Source organism: Molossus molossus, unplaced genomic scaffold (assembly GCF_014108415.1).
Source record: "Molossus molossus isolate mMolMol1 unplaced genomic scaffold, mMolMol1.p scaffold_m16_p_18, whole genome shotgun sequence".
In the NCBI taxonomy this organism is placed as follows: Eukaryota; Metazoa; Chordata; class Mammalia; order Chiroptera; family Molossidae; genus Molossus; species Molossus molossus.
In genome coordinates this window covers 32,219,595-32,236,091 of record NW_023425353.1, presented here as the reverse complement: position 1 = coordinate 32,236,091, position 16,497 = coordinate 32,219,595, and the positions used below count along the sequence as shown (strand labels likewise).

The following is a 16,497-nucleotide window of genomic DNA, read 5'->3' as shown; positions in this document are numbered from 1 at the left end:
CCAAGATACGTGGCCTTAGCGGGAACCGAACTCAGGTCTCTCTGGACCGCAGGCCAACGCTCTAACCACTGAGCAAAACTGGCCAGGGCTTAATTTTTTTTTCTTTATTGATTTTAGAGAGGAAGTAAGGAGAGAGAGATAGAAACATCGATGAGAGAGAACATCAATTGGCTGCCTCCTGCATGCTCCCGACAGGATTTGGCCCACAACCTGGGCATGTGTCCTGACTGGGAATCTAACCAACCGGTGACCTCTTGGTGCATGGGTCAATGCTCAACCACTGAGCCACACCAGCCGGACTATATTATAAGGTCACTAAAACCTTGACAACAAAACCTGACACAGACCTTAAAAGAAACTTAAGGGCCAATCCCATTGATGAAAATAGATGGAAAAATCCCAAATAAAATATTGGCAATCAAACCCAGCAATATATAAAAAAGATAATAATACATCACAATCAAGTTGCTCATTCCAGGAATGTACACTTGGTTTAATATTTGCATAATAATATAACTCACCAAATGAAAAAAAAGTGGTCATTTTAATATGTAAGAAAAATAACTTCATAAAATTAAACATCCTTTCATGATTTTTTTTTAAACTTACTATTACCAGTTTATTATAAAGGTTACAAATGAACATAATGATGAAGAGGTCCCCAGAGCAAGGTCCCGAGCTTCTGTTGCCTGTGGAGTTGGGGTGTGCCAACGCCTGGTATGTGCATGTTGTTTACCAATCCAGAAGCTCCCTTCCATGATTTAAAAAAAAAAATCCCTTAGGAACTGAAGTGTGCTTCCTTAATCTGGTAAAAGATCCAGATTCTAGGACACACACCATACTTAGTGTTGAAAACATTCCCTCTGAGATCAGTAAAAGGTTGAATATTGTCTCTTTTCAACCTTTTATTGGAATTCCTAACCAGTGCAGAAGGGCAAGAATAAGAAATATAATGTTGACGGGAACAGAAAGAAATAAAGCTACAATTATTTGTAGATGATATATACAAAATTTAAAACAAAAATTTTTTTGAGAGATACTGACGTGAGAAACATCAATCAGTTGCCTCCCATACGCGCCCCTACCTGGGATTGAACCCGCAACCTAGGTATGTGCCCCGACAGGGAATCAAACCTGCAATGTTTTGGTGCATGGGACGATGCTCCAAACAACTGAAGCACCAGCCAGGGTCGAAATAATTTCTAAATAGGATTAATGAGAATGTTTAGTAAGTCTGCTAAATACAACATCAATTATATTTCTATTGATTGCTCTGAAACTTTTAACATCTTATTGAAACACATGTGATTGGATTCCATCTCCAGAGTTTCTGATTCAGTAGACCTGCTGTGGAGCTCAAGAAGTGGCATTTCTAATCAGTTTCCAAGTGATGCTAATACTCCTAGCATTAGAGAACTACTTCTACATATTAGCAACAATGAAATGTAAAATCAAATACCCAGGAATCTAACAAAAGCTATACAAGACTATACATAAAAAATTGTAAGTCATTATGAATATAAATTAAAGAGGATCTAAATAAAAGATACTACAGATTGGAACAGTCAATATTCTGAAGATATCAATTTGCCTCAAACTAATCTATAATTGAATGCAATTTCATTAATAATTTCCATAGGTTTCTTTTTGTGAATCTCAACAAGCAGATTTTGAAATGCATATGAAGGCATCATTAATAACTGTAAGTAAAGAACCTGGACACTTAAGGCAGACTCTCTGGCTGGCCAGTGTGGCTCAGTTGGTGGAGCGTCCTCCCATGCACCAGGAGGTTGTCGGTTCAATTCCTGATGAAAGCATATGCCCGGGTTGTGGGGCTCCATCCCTGGTAAGGGGCTTGCAGGAGTCAGCCAATTAATGTTTCTTTCTCATGGATGTTTCTCTCTCTCTCTCTGTCTCTCTCTCTCCCTCTCTCTGAAATCAATAAGACATATTAAAAAGACATATATACACTCTCTGGATTTCAATACTGGCTCCTATTTTGAACAAATTACTGAACCTTCTGTACCTCAGTTTTCTCATCTGTAAAGTGGGGAAGAACATTTATACCTATCACGTAAGATTGTTATAAGGATTAAATATAGTTTAGATGTGTGCCTAGCAGACACTAAATAGTATGTACGAGTTTGATAATAAAATTAAATAAAACAGGGAGATGAAATCTACTGGGTTTCTTCTCAAGTTCAGAAGCAGACTCATCCATATATGGACACTTGGTCTATGACAAAGATCTACAGAACAGTGAGGAAAGATTATTTTTCCAATAAAAGATACGGGGCCAACTTAGTGCCCATATGGGAAAAAACAAAATTTGACTCCCACTTCATACTATATATAAAAAACAATTCTAGGTAGATTACAGATCTAAATGAAATTGGTAAAAATAATAATAATAATAAAGCTTTTAGGATAATCTAGGAAAATATCTACCTTGGAGTAGGAAAAGATTTCTTAAAGACTACACAAAAAATATTAACCATAAAGGAAAATAATGATAAATTTGACATTAAAATAAGATCATGTTAAAAGAAATCATTAAGAGAATGAGCAAATCACACAATGAATTGAACATATATTTCCAACATATGACTGACAAAGGGCTTGTATATAAAATATATATATAGAATTTCACATAAAAAACAAAAAAAACCCAAAAAATCCATCCTCAAATTAAAAAAAATAACAAAAAAACCCAAAGTGATAGGTAACCAAATAAATAAATGAACAAAGGACTTATGCAATGCAGACATCTCATAAAGGAAAAAACCCAAATGACTGATGTTAAGATCCTACCTGGACCCGAGAAGAGGTGCACCATTATGGAGTGGAGAAAGGGGAAGAAGCAGGTGGAAAGAAATGACTTTTGAGCATGTTACTGCCCATGAATCCTGCTTTTTCTCAGCTGCAGGCTTTTTTATATGCTGTACCTTCCTGCCTCAGCTGCTGTTCCTGTCACCCTTTCCTTTCACGTTGCTCCTATCACTGAAGACTTGGTTCCTCCTAAGAGCTGCCCATCCCCAGTAGTCAGGGTCACATGGCACAGTGGTACCTCTCTGCTCTCCACCCAAGGACCAATCTTTCACCTTCTGCAGAAAAGTGACCCCAGGATTATAGGCTGCCTGGCTGAGCTCTAGTGCTGACAGCAGGAGACAGGGACATCGAGTTCTGGAAGGGCTTTCCTCCCTTCGCTGGCCTTCAAGAGAAGCATGGAAAGAAAGGAGTTTGCTTGAGTTGGGACTGTTACCATTCACAGCCATAACCTAGCCTCTCCTCGCTCCACAGAAGCGAGGAGCAGTTATCATCAGTCTCATTTTACAAACCAGGAAGCTTTCATCCTGAGAAATAATTAAATAAATACCTTACTGAAGGGTCAGAGGCAGAGCTGGATTTCAAATATTGGCCTCTGCAGCCGAGTCTACCTACAGGCATGAGGTGGATACTCAGAAATTACTTGTTCAACAAAGTCATCCTTTGTGTTTCCAGACCCAGGTAGATATAGATGTCCTCAGGTATGGAAGTGTACAGAGTTTCCAAAACCTTGTTTTGGGAAAGTTCTAAAAAGAGGAGCTATGTGTGTTGGCTGTTGACCAGAACACATAACAGCCAAGGTACTGGGTGACCAGCCCCCATGCAAGAAGCTCATTGTACAGCTCGGACCCCACCCATCCCAGAAGCTGGCTATCCTGTCTTCCACTTCCTCCTCTCAGGCCCAGCCAGAGCCCCTGAGAATCTGATCTCCAATTCAGTAAATAAGTAGGGAGTACATACTTGTGATGCTTAGCAGCTACTGAGGGCTTCTGTTCCACAGTGTACTGGCATCTTTAGGACTGTAGTGGGGGTTCAGGGGCAATATATAAACAAGAGCCATTCTGGACTCAAGTCCAGCATTGTCTGGGAGGTTCATTTCCGTTTCTTGCTCTTAAAGACATTCATACTCACTGACTTGGAATATATTTATCAGGGCCCCCTACAGACTGAGGAGGCCCCTCTGGAAACAGTGGTGCCCACTTCTGCATGGCAATGTTCACCACTCTCCAAATCCCCTGACCTGCAACCTGGTGCATGTAATGATAGGTTGACACTGGACAAAAATCCCTGAACAAACCATCCTTCCTTAGTCATATCTCTGGAACTCTCACTGAGTCCAGAGCAGCCCTGGTAATGTTAAGAGATCACCCCTATCCTGCCCAGCTGGTGTGGCTCAGTGGATTGAGCGTCGTCCCATGGACTGAGAGGTCCCGGTTTGAATCCTGGTCAGGGCACATGCCCTGGTTGCAGACTCAAGCCCCAGTGGAGGGTGTGCAGGAGGCAGCCAATCAATGTTTCTCTCACATCAATGCTTCTTTCTCTTCCTCTCTCTTTAAAAAAAAAAAAAAAAAAAAAAAAAAAAAAAATCAACCCTATCCTCAGCTGAGTTATTGCCAAGAAAGTGTGACCTGCTCTGAACACCTGCCCCATGGAAGGGAGTGTCGAAGTGGTACAGTCTGGTCTTGGCTTGGGTACCAGTAAATGAAGAGACCTCTCAGACCTCAGGGTATCCCAAAGATATGGAAACTTGATGAGGGAACCCTCTTGCCTCAGGCTCCCACCAAAGTCCCAGAGGCCTCCCATAGTACCTAATGGGACTGGGAAGCAAGGAGAGAAATCATGGAAGAGACCATGTGCCTCACAGTTCCTGAGGTTGGTTTGTCTTGACTTGGCCATTTCTTAAGAGTCCCAGAGGTAAGGTCCAAAGGCCTGTGCTGCCCATAAAAAAGAGACCCATACATCCCAAGAGCAGCTGAAACCAGCTCACCCATTTATTTGACTGACAACATGAAGGAGGACAACAAAATTAAACAATCTTTAATGAAATTCCTATAGAAAACTCAGTCACAGGGCAAATATTCAGTTCTCTTTCCCATGTCATTGAGGGTTGGAGATCCCAATAGTCTTTGGAGAATAAGCAGTCATTTGCTGATGTTGCCAGTCCTCAGAAAAAGCATCCATCTACACATTCAAACCAGTAGTTCCTATTGCACATATTAACAACATTATTTGCCATCTAGCACCCTAAATATATGGTACCTCAACAAATAAATTAAAGAATTCCATGTGGCATGAAACCATTTCAATTTGAACTAATATCCTTAAAAAAAAAATCACATTATAAGTTTTAATAAATACAGTAAGAACAGCTGGCATTTTACTAAAATACTGAATTTTAGGTCTGGAGTTTATTCCATAAACAGTTTCCTTTTTATTTGCTTTCTGTCTTGAGTACATTTTGCTCAAGTATTGTGCTCTATGAAGTGAACTCTTTCATAGACACCAGGTAAAAACTGTATTAATGTGTGTCTCATTACAGAAGCTGTTGGAAGAACTGGATCACATAATTAACTAAAAAGTAACTTAGGAAAATACTCTGCTTTTTGTAAAACAGAGGCTGAAGAAAAACAAAGAAACATCTTTTTATATAGAACTCCCACTAGAAATTTTATAAATATATATGCAGCAAATATATTATATTTGCCTCACCAGTAGATTTTCAGCAAGCTGGGATGATGCTATCACAAAAGATAAATATCAACAAAAGAATTAATGTTTCCACAAGTTTAAAAGATTTCTTTTGAAAAAATAATCATAATTTCAAATTATATTATAATTTGTAGTTTATACAACTTAAAAAGGAAGAATGATACCATTTTTGAAGCCTCATTTGGAAATTAAGAACAGCCACCAGTCCCCAGGTGTGAATAAATTGACTGAGAGATAACACTTGGTCACAATTCAAAAAAGAAGTATTTACACCTTTCTGGAAAAGTACCAAATGATGAAAATAAAATAAAAGAAGACAAAAAGACAAAAACCAATCTCTAGTAGCATTCCTTGGCGTGCAAAGTCAGCAGGTAATGATTATCCATAATGTTGACAGTTTTCGTGATGAATCTCGGAAGCATTCAAAAAGCAGAGGGTGGTCATCAGGGATTGTTCAGATTAGGTTCTGTGGATGTGCTGTTCTTAATTTAACTGAGATTCAGAATTTCATTCCCTTTATAACATCTCTGGCAGGGTCACGTTCAATTTAGTGCAAGTGCAAAATGAAAACGAAACAAAAGGCTTATCATTAAGATCGGTAGTCTTTCCGAACTGTGTGGGCCATCCAGTTCACTTTAGTAGTCCAGCTTTCCCTGAGTGCCTCATCAAATTTTTGCTTAAATTGCTTGAGTGCTTCTTCTTCACTCTTCCCTAAGGCAAGTGAATCCTAAAAATGAAGGGGGAAAAACCTGATTTTATACATCCTCCAAAGTGATGTGCAAATGTCAAAGTCTGCAGGAAGCTTACTTGGCCATGCCACCCAGCCAACATGAAGCAATGTGCCTCATGTTTTTACTTTTACATTTACTGGTGATAGTATTACAGTCCTTCATTTTCCTCCCTTTGCCCAACTCCACCCAGCCCCCGCCTCACCCCAGGCCTTCTCTACACTATTGTCTGTGTCCATGGGTTATGCATATATGTTCTTTGGTTAATCTCTTCCTGTCCCCCCCATCATCCTCCCCTGAGATCTGTCAGTCTGTTCCATGCATCCATGCCTCTGGACCTGTTGTTTTTATTTAAATGCTGTTTGCAGAGAGAAGAATAAACAACAAAGTAGTGTGATAATATGACCTCTGCCAAAGGGTTTTTGAAGATGAGATGAATTTATGATTACTGCAAGACAGGTACTCAAGTGTTTGTCACTACCACTCCTGGGTAAAAACTGTCTCACAGAAAATGATTTGGTTCCATTTCCTTTGAACATGTGAATGAAATAGGTGGGTATAGTTGAGCTCTGATGTACAGACAAGGGGTTTATACCTTAAGATACTGTATATCCTTGACTGATGTCAGCTCAGGAAGCCCTGCAGTCAACATCAGTGCAAAGAGAGTGATGAAGAGATTCCCATGCCGTCGTAAGATCAGATATGCATCCTCACAACACTGGCGGAACCTTTAGCAAATCACAAGAGCATGATGTTAAAGGGGAGATAGCAAATTTCATCAAGGAAAAAGAGAGACATAGCTAAACTTTCCATAAGAGCTGAACATTTTCTACTGAACTAAAGGTTCTGCTTCTTTGAAAACTGTGCAAGGACTAAAATTTACATAAAATAAATCAAGCTCTCTAAAAATCATACATACCTTTTTCAAAAACAAAACTAAATAGAAAGTCTATGATAAAAGGCAATGTAACATTTAAAGTAGGCTTTTAAATTCTATGAGGGAAAAAAGTGATTATGAAGCAAGTGATAATTATAATCCATGAGGATTTCTGAACATACTGCTAGATTTGTGTTTGACTCTAGAAACTAATTTCTGTAACGTCTCCTAGACCAATGTCACTGCTTTTGCATTGCACCCCCCTGTCATCTTGCCGTCCTTCTCGCTCCTCTTCAAGACAGTCATTTGAGAGGGCCATCCAAACTTAATTTTGCCAAAGAAAAAAAAGGACCCAGAGGTATATTCTGCAGAAACCCAGGCATGTGGTAAGGCTATAACATGAGTTGGTCACATCATATAACATACCTCTAACTATCAAAATAGCCCTGAAATTTAATTATTCTTCCCCATTTTAAGATGAAGAAACAAAGACAGAAAGACAAGTAATCTGCCTGAAAACATACAAGGAGCGAGGAATAGATCAGAGATTACAAAGCCTATCCCTGAACCCTGGCTCCCTTACTGTACTCCACAATGAATGACAGCAAGGTGCCTATTATCAGCATTTCACTATCATATGCCTTAACAGTGTTAGAGAATATTCTAAGACAGGTGAAAGGTGGTATACTGTAAGAATAAAACACAGTAACTTATTTCAAATTTCTAGCATTCTCTTCTCTGAGTATATCTGAAATACATGGATCTAAAAGGCAAATGCCGCCCCCCCGCCCCAAGTCCCCTGTTAACAGACAGAGTATCTCCCAGACCTAAATATTTTTTGTTTTTTTAACCCTTACCCAAGGACATTTTTTCATTTTTGTTCAGACAGAGTGGGAGGGAGAGAGAGGAAGAGAGAGAGAGAGAGAGAGAGAGAGAGAGAGAGAGAGAGAGAGAAACATTGACGTGAAAGGACATCAAGTGGCTGCCTCCCGCACCACCCCAACCAGGGCCTGGGACAAACCACAACGGAGGTACATGCCCTTAGCAGGAACCAAACCCAGGTCTCTCTGGACTGCAGGCCGACGCTCTAACCACTGAGCAAACCGGCCATGGCCAGACCTAAATGTTGCTCAGCAAAGAAATGCAAGACCAGCTGATCAGAGGAGAAAACGTTAGGTGTGTTTATCCTTGACACGAGGGCAATACTCACCGGCCAAACTTTTCAGTGTTTCCTGTTTTTCCTTGTTGAATCACATGAATGAAATCATAGGTAAGAATAAAAGGCACTCGCTCCCTTTTAATGCCAAATTTAGACTTAAAATTTCCAAGAATATGTCCAAAGTCAATGTGGAAGAGCTGGAAAACAAATGGAATTTAATTTTCCTTGTTTTTCTGGTAGGTTCTAAGTAGAAAGGCAAGATCTCAGCAGTCCTAGATTCCCATGCACTACACCCACTCTCATCTGAGCCCTTCACTTTCCACAGCCTACTGGGCCACTTGGGAAGAGTGTGAGTCTAATACTCACAGATCTTTTTCTTTTTTAATCCTCACCCGAGGATATTTTTCCATTTTTTGTACAGATAGAGTGGGAGGGAGAGAGAGGAAGGGAGAGAGAGAGAGAAACATCGACGTGAAGGGACACATCGAGCGGCTGCCACCCGCTCGACCAACCAGGGCCGGGGACAAACTGCAACCGAAGTACGTGCCCTTAGCGGGAACCGAACCCAGGTCTCTCCGGACCGCAGGCCGACGCTCTAACCGCTGAGCCAAACTGGCCAGGGCTCACAGATCTTTTATATTCAATAATAACCCTGGCAGTAAAATGCATATACCCAGTGAGAAAGCAAATCTTTGAAAAGAAATATATCCAAATAATAAACATGTCTGATTTTACATACAGAACTATTTCTTTGTTAATAGTTCTACATACAGAAACATAACAAAAAGAAAATATATTCTTGTCCCCCTAGCTCCCTTACCACCTTGAGTGCTACTTAGCGGTAACATTCCCCCACCCTTTCACATATTTTTCCTAGTACCTGCCTCCATTTTTCTAAATAGTATGTTTATACTTTTTTTTTTTTTTTTTACTTCTTAATTTTGGGTTACTCTTCTTTTACGGAAGGTAAAGATTTAGTACACGTGTACTGATGTAATGCTACACAATGTGTACTTTCTGGTCAAATCAATATTCAATGTTTCTATTGTTCAGACTATGTAAATACATTTCAGAGCTAAGCCATGTGGTAGTGGTATACTAGGAATACAACTCTCTTTTTCTTCACCTTTTTCCTTGACAAAACTTTTTTTTTTTTACTTCTATGACCTTCTAATTAATTCTTCCCAAAATCTTCTTAAAAATCGAAAAATTATGCCCGGCAGGTGTGGTTCAGTGGATTGAGCATCATCCCATGGACTGAGAGGTCCAGTTTGATTCCCAGCCATGGCACATGCCCAGGATTAGGGCTCGATCCCTTGTAGGGGGTGTGCAAGAGGCAGCCAATTGATGTTTCTCTCTCACATCGACATTTCTATGTCTCGCTCTCTCTAAATAAATAAATAAATGAAAACATTAAAATAAGAAATCGAAAAATCATTTCCAAACATTTTCCCACATGGTCAAGTAATCTATTAGCTCCTGCCTGGGCTGGTTGTTCTCTAGGGCTGTTGCAAAACCATTATCCTGGACTCTACCTTCAACTCTTGTCCCATTTGGAGTACCTATTTTCCAAGTCCCACATCATATTCTTGTTTGGTTTAGACCAGGGTTTTTCAGTACTGGCACTACTGACATTTTGGGCCCAGTAATTGCACACTGTGAGGTTCTGTCCTGTACACTAGAAGATGGTTAGAAGCACCCCTGGCCTCTAGCCACTAGATCCTAACAGAATACCACTTCCTTGGTTATGACAACCAAAAATATATATATTTTATCCTCACCTGAGAATATTTTTTCCATTGATTTTCAGATAGAGTGGGAAAGAGAGGGAGGGAGAGAAAGAGAAAAACATCAATGTGAGAGAGACACATCAAATGGTTGCCTCCTGCATGACCCCCGACCAGGGCTAGGGATCAAACCGCAACTGAGGTATGTGCACTTGACTGGAACCAAACCCACAACTCTTTGGTCTGCAGGCCAATGCTCTAATTGCTTAACCAAACTGGCCAGGGCTCTTCAGATACTGACAAATGTCTCCTGAGAGCAAAAGCACAATTGAGAACTACTGGTTTATACCCTTATTTTGGTGGATGTATTCATTCTAGTAGCCTCCTTAGAAAAGATGCAGAGGAGACACATCTTTTGAGACCTTATACGGTTGAAAATGTCTTTACTCCACCTTTATATGTGACTCATAGTTTTATTAGAATGCTAGGTTAGAGATTATTTTCTCTCAAAACTATGAAGGTTAACTTCCACTATCTTATAGTTCCCAATGTTGTTATTGAGAAGCCAAGTCTTTCTGACTCCATGTATGTAGCCTGCTGGGTCTCTGGGAAGGTTTTAATACCATCTCTTTATGCTGGATGCACAGAAATACCATGATGAAGGGCCTTAATGAGGCTCTTTTCATCCAATATAAGGGAACTTTTGTGCTCTATTGACTAGATATTCATAAACATCAGCTTTAGGAAATTTTTTATGTTATTTGCATGATAAGTTCCTTCCCTTCTTCATGTTACTTCTTTCTGGAAGTCCTATTAGGATGATGGTGAACCTCCCTGAACTGATTCACTGTCATTACTAGATCTTCTTTCTTCTATTTATCAGATGGTTTTTGGGGGGAATAATAAGGGGCATGGTGGCTAAACAACAGAATCTGAGCCAAATGAACAGGATTTAAATCCTGGTATGTTCGTTACCTCAATTTTCTCACTGGTAAATAGTGAATCATTTAGACTAAAAGGTTGTCCTGAGGATCGAAGAAGTTAACTAAAGAACTTAGAACTGTCCCTTCCACAAGAGTTCAATGAATATTAGCTAATTTTTACACTAATTCTATTTTAACTTTTTATTTATTCCTTTCTTTTAATTTCCAAGAATTCTATTTTCTGTTTTTTTAAAAAAACAGAATCCACTCTGGCCGGTTTGGCTCAGCGGTTAGAGCGTCGGCCTGCGGTCCTGAGAGACCCAGGTTCGGTTCCCGCTAAGGGCACGTACCTTGGTTGCGGTTTGTCCCCGGCCCTGGTTGGGTTGTGCAGGTGGCAACCACTCGATGTGTCCCTTTTACATCGATGTTTCTCTCTCTCTCTCTCTCTTCCTCTCTCCCTCCCACTCTACCTGAACAAAAAAATGGGGAAGTTTCCTCAGGTGAGGATTAAAAAAAACAACAACAACAAAAAAACAGAACCCTCTTATTACTTTATAGATGCAATGTTTCTTTGTTTTTGACATTTTATTCATCAACCTTTTAGTGTAGTTATTCTATTTTCCAAGAGGTTTCCCCCCCCACCCCCAACTCTTCTGCTTGTTTTGGTCTCTTATCTTTCATGTGGAGGCTTCCTTCAAATTTCTGCTAATGCTTGGCTGACCATTCATATTTAACAATGAATTGCTAAAAAGCTGAGTGAAAATTCTATGGACATGGTAGGACTGTTGACTGGTAGGCTTACTTGCAAAGTGTCTGGGGGAGGGCCTCAATTTCAGGATCTGTAGGTCTTTTCACTGGAACCAATCGGATTCTCTTGAGAAGAATCATCTAGACTCTTGCTGAGAGTGGGGATATACACACCTGGTTTCTAGAGTTCTTGGAGCACAGCAAGCTGAAGTGGTTGGGGGTCATTCATTTAGTATGTCAGCTTTCACTTCATCCCCATTTTTATTCTATTATTTTTTTTATCCTCACCTGAGGATATTTTTGCATTTATCTTCAGACAGAGCAGGAGGGAGAAAGGAAGGAAGAGAGAGAGAGAAACATCGACGCAAGAGAGACACGTCGACTGGCTGCCACCCACACAACCCCAAATGGGGCCAGGGACAAACTGTAACCGAGATACTTGCCCTTAGCGGGAACCGAACCTTGCACTCAATTCGCAGGCCGATGCTCTAACCGCTGAGCTAAATAGGCCAGGGCACTTCATCCCCATTTTTAATATTGCACCCTTCCCTCACTTTCCATAGAACCTGGTGCCCTTGAGTCAGAAGAATCAGTTCCTTCAGAGAATAAATCTATCTCCTTCTTGGAGTTGGGAAAAAGCACCTAATTGCTCCACTAACAAACTTCCAATCAATCCTATTTTACATTCTCTTTTCCCATCCACACCTTCTGCAGTACCCTATGCATCGGATTTCAAAGCTTTTCTCAGACTGACAAAACCCTCTCTAAGTACTCGAATTTCAATTTTCCTCAGCAATGCTAAATCATTGCCACTTTTTTTATCCTTACCCAAGGACATTTTCCCACTTTTGTTCAGAGAGGAGAGAGAGAGAGAGAGAGAGAGAGAGAGAGAGAGAGAGAGAGAGATCGACGTGAAAGGGACACATTGAGTGGCTGCCTCCCACACGACCTGACCAGAGCCGGAAATGAATCACAACCGAGGTACAAGCCCTTGACTGGAATCCAACCCGTGACTCATGGGTCCATGGGCTGATGCTCCAACCGCTGAGCCAAACTGGCCAGGGCTCATTGCCACTTTTTCATCATGCTTTCTATTATCACCAAATCTGCTGATGTCTTTCACCCACTGGGGCCTCTTTTCCTATTATTTTTTACTTCTTGGATTTACATATTATTCCTTAATATCATAGAAGGGTGTCAGAAAGCATAAAGAAAAACCTGTGTTCAATCTGATTAACCAGAATCCAAGGAAATCCTTTTAAGTGTGAACACAAGGTTCAACTGTCAAAACCCAAGCTAAAATACCTAAATTTCTCAGGAGCTGTAAAACTCTGGGCTCCACCTAGATCCAGAGTTCACACAGGGATCTAAAGATTTTCATTCTGGAATGTATCTCTATGGCAAGGAATTCCAAGGGTGGCTAAACTGAAAAAATTATCCCAGATATCTCATCTGTGTTCGCTTACTATACAGGAATGTACAAGAAAACATAAGTCACTCTGAAAAAAAAAATTCATTTGAAAACTAAAAGCTTCTTCATAAATAACCTGCTAATTCCCTGGCTACTCCAAAATGATATTACTCATACTCCATTTCTCCTTACTCCCATGTATGATTAGATTTGATGTTCTAAAAGAGAAAATGGCTCAAGCAAATTTCATCTCAACTTTTTTCTTTTTAATTACTGCTTATTTTATTTGAAGTTAATACATTCTGTATATCACCTGTTCCTTCCACTCTTAGGTACTTATGTGCTCAAAATACAATTTCTTATACCGAAAGAATGGGTTACTTTTAAATAACCACAATAATTTTTAAACATTTAAATAAATTCTCATCACCTAGCTTTAAACAAACAAACCAATGGATATATGAAGTAGATGGTATGTGAAACTAGAGATGGAAAATCAAATAAAAACAAATACATGACTCCGAGAATTACTGAAGAATTTGCCCGAGTTTCACAAGAGATTGTGCTGTACATAAGCAAGCATCACTGAGGCCCTTGGCGGACTCTGGGGAACAGCTCACCTGGCCATTCTTTTTTACCATGATGTTGTCACTATGTCTGTCACCAATCCCAAGGACATAAGAAGCTACACAGTAGCCAGCACAGGACAGGGTAAACTCCTCAATGGCTCGGTCCAGGTCATCCCTAAACAAGAGGAAAAATATAAGTAACAAAGGTGTCAGCCTCCATGTGTGTGAGATGAGACCCAATTTCACACTTGTTTCCTCTTTAATTGTGAGAAATGCTACAAAGAGTAAAACATGCTGGATCACCCAAGAGAATGAGGATGATCATCCCAAGAGTACAGTAGAGAGGAGTGAGCATGAACAGGCTGGCTCAAAGCTATGAGACTGAACCTCAGCCATTCAAATTGCTGTGTCCTGGGATCATGTTTCAGTGGGGGTGGGGGTAGATTTATCTGCATAGAAATGAGAGGAGATCATTAGCTTTGATGGATAATGCTGGGGCTTTGGAGCATTTTGGTCAGTTTTGACCTAAGACTAGAATTCCATATTTAAGAGTTAAGTATTTCAGTTCCAATCATTCATGTCACTGACATAAATTAGGAGTAAAACAGATCCATTAGAGAAAATCAAAATTTGAAAATTGATACATACAAGCCCTTGGATTTTGACAATAAAAAAAATGCAAGCCTGACTTTAAAGTCTTTAGACAAAAGTACTTGCAAAGTGTTTTCCCCTCACTGTGAAATTCCTTAATTTCCTATGTATTAGGACTTTTCCAACACAGTAACTATAAAAAGACAAATCCAAGCACTTTACTTTTTAGTGTGGAGAGAACACAGGCTACAAACTCATCCTTCTTTTGTAAAAATCTATTTAGAATTCATTTAAGCTCACACATTCACATCATTATAGAAGTTGATGAATTTAAACAAAAACTTTTAAGTTATTTTTTAAATACTTAAACTTTGGAATTTAAGATCTACATAAAGTAGAATTCAATGTTAATTATCTGTAAGACTTTAGGAAGACCTATTTGTCATTTTGACCTAACCTAAAATGAAGCAATAAATAACATTATTATTTCTTCTAAGACACTGACCATTCTAGTTCGGAGAAGTTATTTGGCTGTTTGTTCAGAAAAATAATAATCAAACAAAATAAACTAACCCAGAATTGTACTCTTTAAGCCAGTTCAGAAGGGCATCTTTATTGAAGGCTGCGGCAGCAGCCACATTGCTACTGTTCAGCTGAATGTCAGCAATGGTTTCAGAGGTGCTCACAACTTCAATGAGGCCTGAGCGATCTCCTGTTGCTAAACAGCCATAAGGCAACATCCTGAAAGGAAAAAAATGGGCATAAAACGTCATATGCATATATTATCCATTAAATGAAATATTAACCGAGTGGTTTTTTTTCTTTTCTTTTTATTTTTCCTCAATTTTTTATTAATTTATTTTTGTTACAGATGGTTCTCCACCCCCCCCACCCCCCGACCCTCTCTTCCCCCAATATTGTATTATCAGGTGGAAAATATATGAGTTCTACCTTCTGTTAGGAAGTAAATCTCTCAGAGTAATTTACCAGAATTCCAGTATGTCAGCTAAATGTATAGTCTATTATCTAGTTATTCTGGTGAAATATTCTATTGCTGTATAGGTGGACAGAAGCATGTCAGATAAAAATAAAAACGTTTCGCCCGGGCCAGTTTGGCTCAGCGGTTAGAGCGTCGGCCTGCGGTCCGGAGAGACCCGGGTTCGGTTCCCGCAAAGGGCACGTACTTCGGTTGCAGTTTGTCCCTGGCCCTGGTTGGTCGTGTGGGTGGCAGCCACTCGATGTGTCCCTTCACGTCGATGTTTCTCTCTCTCTCTCTCCTTCCTCTCTCTCCCTCCCACTCTATCTGTACAAAAAATGGAAAAATGTCCTCAGGTGAGGATAAAAAAAAAAAAAAATAAATAAAAATAAAAACGTTTCATTTTTTATTCTAAATTTTGAGGAAGGGAACCAACCTTAATGGAGCATCTAATAGGTACTATACGACAAGATAAGTGCTTCACATTAGCTTAGTTAATAGTAAGTCCATCCTTCCAGGTGTTCAAGCACACAACCTTAAGGTCATCCTTGACTCTTTCTGTCATGCCCAACATTTACCTATCTTAAATATGTACACAGAGTCCAAGTACTTCTCTGCCTCCATTGTTCCTTCTGCTACCACCCTAGTCCAAGTCATCATCAACCCTTAATTATTCAAGTTTCCTAATTAGTCTCTCTGCTTCCACATTATAACATTTTAGATGCAACAGCAACATAATCCACTTAAAATATACTTATATTGCTTGCCAGTATGGCTCAGTGGTTGAGCGTCGACCCATGCACTAAGAGGTCGACAGTTCAATTCCCAGTCAGGGCACATGCCCAGGTTGTGGGCTAAATCCCAGTGGGGGACATGCAGGAGGTGGCCATTCAATATTCTCTCTCATCAATGTTTCTATCTCTCCCCACCTCCTACAGTCAATAAAGAAAAAATAAATAAAATGTACTCATATTATGTCACTCTCATGATCAAAATGTCTGCAATGGCTTCCCACCTTACAGTGAAAGCCAGTATAACTCACAAAGCCTTCGATCTACTCCCCCTTGCTCACTTTGTTCAGACTATACTGGCTTCCTTGCTATTCTCCTCAAACATATCAGGCACAATACTCCCTCATTCCTTTATAAGTATTATTTTTCTCTGCCTAGATCATTCTTCCCAAAGACATTTACATGGCTTATCCCCTTGTCTTTTAGAAATCTTTGCTGAAATGTTATCTCAATGAGAAATTCC

The 16,497-nt window shown here is 39.8% G+C and overlaps 1 protein-coding gene across 5 annotated transcripts in view; it reads right to left on the bottom strand.

The window, feature by feature from the left end:
• Positions 1 to 4,788: 4,788 nt before the first annotated feature.
• The window catches only part of PIK3CB (phosphatidylinositol-4,5-bisphosphate 3-kinase catalytic subunit beta), a 185,367-nt gene continuing 173,658 nt past the window's right edge, over positions 4,789 to 16,497 (bottom strand). For 2 of the 5 annotated variants that reach the window (XM_036266201.1, XM_036266199.1), the window contains exons 21-25: positions 14,841 to 15,008; positions 13,728 to 13,851; positions 8,351 to 8,496; positions 6,859 to 6,991; positions 4,789 to 6,262 (exon numbers count right to left, since the gene is read on the bottom strand). In XM_036266201.1, coding sequence (XP_036122094.1) covers positions 6,125 to 6,262; positions 6,859 to 6,991; positions 8,351 to 8,496; positions 13,728 to 13,851; positions 14,841 to 15,008 — 709 coding nt within the window. In that variant the 3' untranslated portion in view covers positions 4,789 to 6,124. The remainder of the gene's footprint in view (positions 6,263 to 6,858; positions 6,992 to 8,350; positions 8,497 to 13,727; positions 13,852 to 14,840; positions 15,009 to 16,497) is intronic. The other 3 variants (XM_036266197.1, XM_036266196.1, XM_036266200.1) reach the window with 2 other exon arrangements.